This window comes from Hippocampus guttulatus, chromosome 7, assembly GCF_054856545.1.
Source record: "Hippocampus guttulatus isolate MCC_2025c chromosome 7, RoL_Hgut_1.0, whole genome shotgun sequence".
Lineage (NCBI taxonomy): Eukaryota > Metazoa > Chordata > Actinopteri > Syngnathiformes > Syngnathidae > Hippocampus > Hippocampus guttulatus.
Genome location: NC_141267.1, coordinates 20,160,145 through 20,169,844, shown reverse-complemented (window position 1 = coordinate 20,169,844; position 9,700 = coordinate 20,160,145). Strand labels below are relative to the sequence as shown.

Sequence of the window (9,700 nt, the reverse complement as noted above, 5' to 3'; positions counted from 1 at the left end):
GCATCGTTACTGTCTGGATTTCCAAGTGCAGATATCTGTTCTCAAATGTAGGAAATAAAAGAATAAACTGGACAAAAAAAAAACTCAAGGAGACTACAGATAACTGAGAATTCTACTTAAGCAAAGTTAACAAGTATTTTTATTTGACCACTTATCACCACTAGCGTGTGTGTGTGTGAGAGAGAGAGAGAGAGAGAGAGAGAGAGAGAGAGAGAGAGAAGAGAGAGAGAGAGAGACGTCACAGCAGTCAGCTGAGCGTTTGTTCTCCACCTGAGGGGGAGTTTATCTCTGGTTTTTATCTCCTGCATAGTTCGTGTGTGTGTGTGTGTTTTACGTCCCATCCATCTCACATCCACTCTGGGATCTACTGCCTCCTCCCACAGATCCTTTCTCACAGGCCACGTCACGCCCATATGAACACAACACAATAAGCCGCAGTGTTTGCGGCCTGCCGACAATGTTAATTTAAAAAGGAAGCATGATTTGGACATTTTCAGGAAAAATGTGCTTCATAAATTCAAGAAAACTAGGTGCTGTGCTTTTATCTAGGCGCAATTTCGCAGACTAGTGCAGACCAGGAGAGTCAGTGAGTTCTGTGGAACTGTGGGAGTGGTCACATCGGTCTTGAGCTTTCACTGTACCCAGCACAGATTCAAGACACCCTGTGCTAGATGGAGCAAGGCAGCCCCAAAACATAAAAGAGCCCAGGGACAGTGTTTTTGTTGGGTTTTTTTTTTTGCTATACTTCATTTTTGTGTCTGTGCACATAGCTCTGAACACTGACTGCTTACAAGTTTGAAGATACCTGTGATGGTAATTAGAGGACACACTTTGGTTTCTTCTTTCTAGGCTCAAATTAATTTTTATCTTTTTTCGGGGTATCATCAATTTTGTCTGGATGTTTCATTCGTTTTTTAAATTTTTTTTTGGTTGTTGTTGTAGATTTCATTATTTGTTGAAAATTATTTACTACTATTATGGTTTTCTTTAATTAACAGTGTGGTACACACCAAGTGGTGGCACTTTTGCTACCTCTGCGGAGAAGTCAGCAGCTTTGCCCCCGCTGCCCATGGCACAGGGAGCAGGGAGGGCCACAGAGGAGAGGGCTGTCCCCCTGCTTGCCTCCCTCCCTCCAGTAGAGGATGAGCTCTCCTCCGAGTGGCAGCACTTGGCGCCAGGAGCTCCCGGGCCCTCCAGCCTCTTAGCAAGCACCTCTCGGTCAAGCCAATGGACGAGTGTGCCCGCGCCCTGGAGCTGCTGGGCATGCTGCTGTACGTCGGCGCGTGGCTGTGCGTCCTTGGGGCGACCGTATCCCCGCGCTGGCTAAGCATGTCCACTTCCCTGCTGCCCGTGGAGAGCTACGAGCTGGGCCTGTGGGAGACCTGCGTGGTCCAGGACACGGGCGGCATGGAGTGCCGGGCCTACGACAGCATGCTGGGCCTCTCGCCAGATCTCAAGTTGGGCCGTGTGCTCACGTGCGCCTCCCTGGCAGTGGGCGCCCTGGGCTTCCTGGTGGCCATCCCCGGCGTGTCGCTGGTCAACGGGTGCGAGGAGGACGGCGCCAAGAGGACGTTGGGCACCACGGGCGGGTTGCTGGGGATGCTCTCCGGGGTTCTGTGTTTGATCCCCGTTTCTTACGTGGCCCACCTGGCCGTGGTGCGCTTCTTCGACGACACGCTGCCCGACGTGGTGCCGCGCTGGGAGTTTGGCGACGCTTTGTTCTGCGGATGGGCGGGAGGATTCCTCCTGGCGGTGGCCGGACTCCTCCTGGTACTCGCCTCCCGCTCAGCCGGCCGAGAGCCGCCCCCTGTGGCTGGCCCGCAGAGGAGGTACCAGGTGATGAACACGGTGCTGGCCCGGGCTGAGTACGTATGAACGCAAATCACAGGAAAACATCGTAATCAAGCATTAATCAACATCTTTCACTTTTGACATGAACATAGAGATGGAAATACCCCAAATAGAAGCTGCTGTCATCTGTAAAAATGAATGAAGTGTGTTTTTGGTCCTGTGTCAACGGCGTATTTTCCAGGTGGCGCTCAAGCTAAAACTAGATTGTGTATGATATGTTTATGTGCTCTGTGATCTTTAAGAATCATATCATGTCTCCATTTTTTATTTTGGTAGCATTCTATTCTTCCTGTATCAGTGAAATGTTTCTAGGTGGTGCTTGAGCGAAAATATCCAGATTGTAAAATGAGCACCAAAAGTGTAAATTGTAGTATCATTTGTTTTACGTGCTGAATGATCACAATAAATCATATCGAGTTTACATGTATTAGTCATTGAAATATTGTTTGCACTCTATCGGCGGGATATTTTCTTGGCGGGGGCTGAAGCTAAAACTATCGTGTATTATTGTTTAAGTGCTATATCATCATAAAGAATCAGATCATGTGCCGTTGTGTGATAACGTTACATTTTTGCTAGATCAGTGGAACGATTTCCAGGCAGAGCTCGAGTTAAAATATTCTCCTTGTAAAATTTGCTTATTTGTTTTATGTGCTGAATGATTCAAATGAATCGTTTGAACGTTACGCGAGTCATTTAATCATTGTTGAAACAGTATCAATGCGATTATGAATCGCGATCGTTGGGCAACGGGATTGGGAAGTGAGCACGAAAACTGTACATTATACAATAGTTTGGTCCGTGTGAAGAATGATCATAATTATATCACACAGACATTTAAAGGTTTGTCCATCTTCTATACAGTCTTGGTCCTTTACCAGTGGGAAGTTTTCTAGGCGACGCTCAAGTTAAAACTGGATATTGTTGTATAATAAGAGTTAATCAGCAGTATGATCGTAACGAAAGCGAGCACACTTTCCTCCGCTTCCGATTGGCTGTCAGTCACTCGGACCCCGCCGTCTGTTTTGCCGTTGGTGGAAACGCAGCGTGAGCCTAATTCCATCGCATTTCCTGCTCGCCGGCCCAGCTAAGCTGCGTTTAATGAACGCCTTAATGGGCGGCGCGCACTGCGAAGAATGCGCTGCAGGTCGCTCTCCTTCTCCCCCGCTTTCACTTAATTACATGGCTTTGCCAAAAGGTCAGAGGCCGCCGGCGTCACTGCAAAGCAACGATCGCACAAACATACAAGATGTGGCGTTTGCTCTCATCAGAGGAGGCTAATTGACCTTTTCATAATATTTGGGCAGAAAACGAGTGACTACATTGCTGATTTGAAGTGAAAATATGACAAAACGTTGTTTTTGGCCTCGCGCTGCCACATCAAGGTTTCGTTTTTATTTGGTACATTTTCCTCCTCCTCAAAAATATAAATTAATTCAGCGGAATCTGTGGTTGAGGAGGAGAAAACAAGTGGACGTCCAAAACAGTTGCAAACCTCTCGAATAAAACAGTAGACACTTCTAAAGGGACAGAAGGTAGACATTTTCCTCACATTAAATTACGCGATGAGTAATTTGAGAAAGCACATTGGCTAGCCTTTGAGCTAGCATCACCGCTATAGCACAGCATCCATTAGCCAGTTCCCCAATAATGATGTAAATTCTATGTGTATTTTCTAATCAATTTACCTGTTGAAATGTACATTTCAGCCGGCATTCCGTCTCCCTTGGTAGCAATTCAACTCACTTCAACATCATTTCGATGAACACGTCACACATTAAAATGACTGTGGTAGAGAAGAAGGCTAAAATAATCATTCAAGCCAGTTAGCTTGTTTTCCCAATGGCTCTGCTTTAGTTTCTGAAGCTTAGTTTAGATTTATTAGTCCCTCCAGTCATTCCATCAGCATAGGAGAGTCTATTGATGAAATAATGACAGACCTGGGAAGCTCGAGTCAAGAGCTTTCATTTCAGATGCTACTTGACCTGGTTTGTCACAAATTGATTTTGATTGGTTGACCAGAGGAAAATATGTTCCAGCCAATTTTAACGAGCAAAACATGTCTTGAATCTTTGGGGAGTACACTGCATTTCATTTTCATCTTACTGGATATGTTTTGTAACATTATTCAATAATTGTAGTCTGAACTGCTCCGTATTGATGGTTTATGTGATTGCCACGTGAGAGTCATGGTATGAAGAAAAAGTCCCCACTGAAGGCTCATCGACCAAATATTCGGCCTGCAACTGAATACATTATGGCTGTAGTCGTCAGCGCTACAGTGATCCATTTGTAATTTATTGGGGCATTTCTAATCAGATAAACTGGGGGAAAAAAAGTAGCTAGATGACTGTATTACTTGAAGGGTATAATATGACCAGGAATGATCTCCATTAGTGCAGATTGGACACAAATAGACGTCTCTTAGCTGGGTGCACATCTTACCCGCTGAGTTTGGGCAGCAGGGGGAAAAACACACACGAGATGTTGTTTGGGATTATTCGTCCCCCGCAGGCTCAGAAAATGGCCTCCCGCTTACATGCACTGAAACACAAACAAATAAAAGCTGCTGGGAGAATGAAGTTCCATAATCAGAGGTGGCAAAATACGCTGTACTTCAGTGGAAGTACATATTTTTTTAAAAAGACTCTTGCAAAAGATGAGTGAAAGCAGAAGCACTGATTTCAAATCCTTTACTTCAGTAAAAGTGAAAAAGTAGAGATCCTGAAATGTGCTCTTACGTTTTTTTTTAAAGTCTTTGAATAACGAGCCGATTTCGACAAAATAAGGAATCAAAAGTACAGATATCGTTAAAAAGCCGTCAGGAAAATAAATCCTGGAGTGTAGTACAGATATTCAAGTACCCTACCACTGCCTACAATGACACTTATAAAGCACAATAGAAGACGTGACATAAAAACTGACCATTACAATCAGAATCCTTTATCTTGGTGTGGGCAGTAAAACATCGTCGTAAAAGATGCAAGATGGAAGATTTGATACGATAAATATCAGTTGGGGTTCAGAGATCACATTTTTATCACCGTCACAAATCTTGTGGGCTTATTGCGGGAAAGTCGAGTACACGTGGTCACTCGATCACATCAGATCACATCATGCAGTACCGCTTGGACAACCAGTTACAAAACACATTGACATAGTTTTTCAAATTATACCATTGAACTGATTTCTTTTCTCTGAATTATTTTTCAAATATACCTTTCTTGCCAAAAGGTTTCATGAAATGGTAAATAAGAAGATTATAAAATGTATGAATTTTAATGGAATATGTTGAAACGTTTCAACAGACAAAAAAAAAATATTTCAAATATTAGTTCAATTTACACTTGGAACAATTTCACAATTTGCATTGTGAAAATGCACCATAATTACCCCCCCCCCCAAAATAATTTAGTCAAATGGAACTTCATTTGAAAATTGTATTCTGCAGTATTAGTCAAATTGTTTGAATATTTTTCACTTTTAATTAAACTAAAAAGACTCAAAGAAATACAACTATATGTTTTAATTACATTTGGGAGAAAAAAACTAAAATAGTAAAAACAAATGACTGGAAAAATGTGGTTGCATTAGTATGCACACCCCGTTATATCTTGAGGATGTGGCTCTGTTCAGAATTAACTATTCACGCTCATCTTATGTTAATTGAAATCAGCACACACCATCCACCATTTTGAAGATGAGATGCTCCAGTAGGCTTTTCCTGACAATTCTTTTTGAGAGCAGAAGTCTGAAGGTTTTGTTCCAACTGTTATTTTTCATATATATATATATATTACATTGGTTGCTTGCTTGCATTTAAGTCTGCAGGGTTACTCTTCTGATAAATGACACGGCAGAATAGATAAGAAGGACCAGTCATGTCAGCCTTATCTGCAAATGTGGGAGATTGTGCGCCGGGAACGTTGTGCTCCTTCACTTTTGGGAGTTTGTCTTCCTTCAGCACTCCGAGCGCCACTCGTGCCACACACTTGCTCCACTCGGGCTGGACTTATGTTTCTGACGGCTGCTCAACAGCCTTTTGTTTGCCCCGAGTGGGCCGCCGCCGCTCTCTGCTCTTCTCTTCGCTGGATGGCTGGCTGGCAGCCCCCTCTCCAAAAGCTCACGTGTTAGCCTCCTACATCCAAGTTCACATTGTCGAGCTGACCCAGCAACATGCCTCATACATCACATTGTCCATTTCGATATCCATATTTGATGCTGTTTACTTTTTTCTTTTTTTTTTTGGCGTGGGAGACTTTGGTACATGATGGATTAACAAATAGCCCTTTGTGGCGAAGCCAAACGGCAGACATCTTACATTGCCACTGTTAGTAACAATTATAGTTTAGTTTTTGCTAAAAACGTTTATCAGTGTGTATTAGAACTTCACTGTTTGCATCGCCCACCGTGAATCGTGACTTAGTGAAGTTGGGTTTACATTTTGTAGCAAATTTTCGCTTTCAATTCTTTGTTAATGGTTCCGACATGATGCAGACGAATCTTTGAGCGGAAATATACTTTAAAAGAGAAAATTTGCAATCGCATTCTTACCTATGAAATTTGCATGTAGCGCTTCTTCCAGACAAGCTGGTATAACCGTACGCCACACATAGCCCTTTCCACCAAAGAGACACAAAATAACATGAAAACACCACAGCTAAATCAATGTACAGGATTCAAGTTTGGCCCGCTTAGTGAGTGGCAACGTAAAATGGCCGCCTGTGGCATCTCTGCTCGCCAGGGCGAGTAAAGCGGCATCGTTAGTCCAAAATCTGTCTGAGATGAATAAAAACGGGTGGATTTATATCATTTTCTCATCACGACACTCGATCAGCATGAAAAGCGGGATTATCCCTGCCTTGCTTGTTCTCCTCTGCCATCCCCCTTCCATGCAGCTCGGGTCCGAGGGCCCTCCACACGTGCCGGTGGGCGAGAAACAGCAGGCTGCTGACAATCATGAGGACGGCGGCCACGAAACCCACTCTGACAGCTGTGCCCACTTGCTGGCCAGCGGGAGCGTCGGGAAGCCTGAAGCGGGGCGGGAAGGGGATGGTAGCGTTGTTCAGCACGGCGCTCGCGTTCCACACCAGGGGCACGAGGACGAGAGCCGCGGTGAGGAGATAGAGCGTCCCCGCAAGGATGAAGGCTGCACGCACACCGCTACGACACTCCATTGTGAAGTAAACCCGCCTCACCGCCTGGACTGCGGCGGCATTGCCCGCCAGGCCGCCCAACATGGCCAGCGCCATGAGAACCTGCGCCACCCGTATTTCCACCGGGACAAAACGCTCCGATATGGTCATAGTCTGGCAGTTTTCCATCGTGGGTAAGGCATGGCTGTGGAAGCAAGCTCGCCAGATGCCCACCCAGGCCACGCCCGAGGTGATGATGGACGTGCAGTTGTCGGGGTGCAAGTGCCACAGGCGCCACTCGTCCATGCCCGTCGAGGCCATGGTGAGGATCCACGCCAGGCAGCCGACCAGCAAGCCCAAAAATTGCCAATGGCCTGTGTGCGCCAGGAACAACATGTTGATAATGATGATGATGAAGATGAGGTCAAGGGTCAAGGTTGCTCTTGCTTTGTCTCCCTGAGGAGAATTTTGTCTCGGGACAGCTGCGTATATGAATATAAACAAAGCATCATTAACAAATGATGTATCATTAGTTCTGGCACTCAACACTTACCAGTACATTCGGTGCCACCCATGTCACTCACCAGGCATGGGTGGGCCCCACTTTTTAAAGTCATTTAAAAAAAACAATCAGATGAAGTGATGATGGTGAGCTAAAGTGGACAAAATGCATAATGAATGCGCCTTACGAAATACAAAATGAAAAAATGTACAACTCTCAAGGAGGAATGAAATTTTGACAACTGCTTTTAAAGCAGTTTGTCTCTCTGATCACGTTTTTAGCAACGCATTCCTGGGTCAAAATCACAACAAAGTTTCTTTGGTGCGCTCCAAAGAAATCACATAAGGCACCGTATGTGATTTTGGCATGTCTGACACACTCCTTTCCCAACTACAAGGAGTCATAAGTACTTCAATGAGATTCATACCAATTTTCTGACTTGCTTCATTAGAAGCTGAAACAGCAGAGTATTTTACACAAATGTGTCATAATTTCATCACAATGTGCGCGTCGTTGGACATTGTCCACTCTGTTGCAGTGAAATATCAAATGGAGTAAAAACCTTTCAGAATTTGTTAACAGCAGCCACTCAGCTTGCTGAATGAAATATGTCACCAAGTGGAGGTCCGCCATATATTCAGTAAATATAAAGAAGAAAGAGACGTACCATTTAATTAGAGTCGGATTCACATTCAGCTGAGCAACGTTTGATGAATTGGTGGCGATGATGTTGGGGAGAGGCCTGACATGTTGATTCCAGGATATCACTGTCACACGTTTAAAGATGGATGCCGTCAACAGGGTGAAATATTTTAGTTAGTAGGAGCTTTTTCTTCCCCACCACAACACCACAAACACGTGGCAACAGCTCCGATGGCACCATTCGTAAAACAAACGTTTCCATATCATTCGACAAAGGCAGAGTGATTGAGAAAACGGGCTAATTGTCGGAAATGTTGTTTTTTTTAATGCAGCTGATCAATACCGGATCATAAGAATTGCTGCTCCATATGTGCTAAACTAGCCGATGTTTGAAGATTTATAACTACGCTAATTTCCACAAGCTCGTCTATGGCGCTCTGCATTATATGTTAGCGTCAAGCTAGCAGAGTGAGAACATTTGCTCAGGGATACTTGAGAAAATTGTCATTATTTTGATATTGGCTGTCATAAGATTGCGTATCTAATGGAATGCCAATCCTTGAATAGAAGCCTAACACAAATGGTACATTAACTACACAACACAACAAACTTCACATTTACAATTGTGCTGGGTTCAAGTGGCAGTAGTTACCCGTAAAGACGTCCATCCAGGGTGAACATTTCCAAATGTAGGCCTTTAGAAAACAAGGAGTCAACAGCACCGAGCAGACCTTGCAACTGTAAAAGATGTTCGAGTAACTGTCACACTATCAGCAGCACAGCAGGGCTTGGCTGAGTTAATGAGTGACACCAATGAGCGGGGCGCCTGGATAAAATGCACCAACCACAAAAAAAAAAAAAAAAAAAGAAGAAAAAAGGGGCAACGAGGAGATTTTTTGACATTTGAATTTAATTTTCCCCATAAGGATTTTCAAGCAGATCGGGAATGATTTTTGTGTCCGCCTGAGTGGAAGCTACGCAGAAGAGGGCCGTGAAAGACGGGTGGGAGACATACAACACTTTTTTTAACCTTTTGTTTCGGCCCACCATGCAATTCTAAAAAAAACAACCTCCCCCCCAAAAAAACGTCTTGAGAAATTATTATAAAAAGTCACAAATGTTCATAATATAGAACAATAAACATTTCTTCAATTTAGCACGGCCCTTGGTTGGACGTTGGCGTCAGTGTGGTTAGCGACAGGCACTTGTTACTGAATGTCAAGTGCATCTCCTGTGCGGCCAAGTGCTCTGTAAAATGTCAACAACGGGGTGGGGGGGGGGGGTCACTTCAAGGCCAGTAGCTGTTGGACCAGGAGAGAAAAAAAAAAAAAAAAAAAGAAGAAAAAATAGGAAATGCCTGGCATGAAAAGATGATAAATAGTGGTTATTCCGAGATCACGTGGCAGCTCCGGTGTTGTCCGCCTGATGTGCCGATCCAAAGGCTACAATAAATTACTAAAAAAAAAATGAAATTAAGGATACAGTGAACCCCCGTTGCATCACGGTTCATTTCATGTCCCAGCTCTATCGTGGATTTTTCATCGTAAATTCTTTTTTTTTTTTTTTATTC

General features: G+C 44.1%; 2 protein-coding genes across 2 annotated transcripts; one reads left to right on the top strand and one right to left on the bottom strand.

Annotated features, from left to right (window-relative positions):
* The first annotated feature begins 696 nt into the window (after positions 1 to 696).
* Positions 697 to 2,272, top strand: cldn33b (claudin 33b). Its single transcript, XM_086115700.1, has one exon. The coding sequence runs from the start codon at positions 1,228 to 1,230 to the stop codon at positions 1,873 to 1,875; it is 648 nt and encodes a 215-aa protein (XP_085971826.1). The 5' UTR covers positions 697 to 1,227; the 3' UTR covers positions 1,876 to 2,272.
* Positions 2,273 to 6,075: 3,803 nt separating this feature from the next.
* cldn34a (claudin 34a) lies at positions 6,076 to 8,902 on the bottom strand. The gene is made up of 3 exons (XM_086115283.1): positions 8,783 to 8,902; positions 8,156 to 8,255; positions 6,076 to 7,468 (listed from the first exon to the last, which is right to left on the bottom strand). Exon 3 carries the CDS (start codon positions 7,380 to 7,382, stop codon positions 6,672 to 6,674), a length of 711 nt encoding a protein of 236 aa, XP_085971409.1. The 5' UTR covers positions 7,383 to 7,468; positions 8,156 to 8,255; positions 8,783 to 8,902; the 3' UTR covers positions 6,076 to 6,671.
* Between the last annotated feature and the right edge of the window lie 798 nt (positions 8,903 to 9,700).

What these genes read in the sequence shown, in the direction of transcription:
- cldn33b (XM_086115700.1), top strand. Translation starts at nt 1,228, where the DNA reads ATGGACGAGTGTGCCCGCGCCCTGGAGCTGCTGGGCATGCTGCTGTAC.
- cldn34a (XM_086115283.1), bottom strand. Translation starts at nt 7,382, where the DNA reads ATGTTGTTCCTGGCGCACACAGGCCATTGGCAATTTTTGGGCTTGCTG.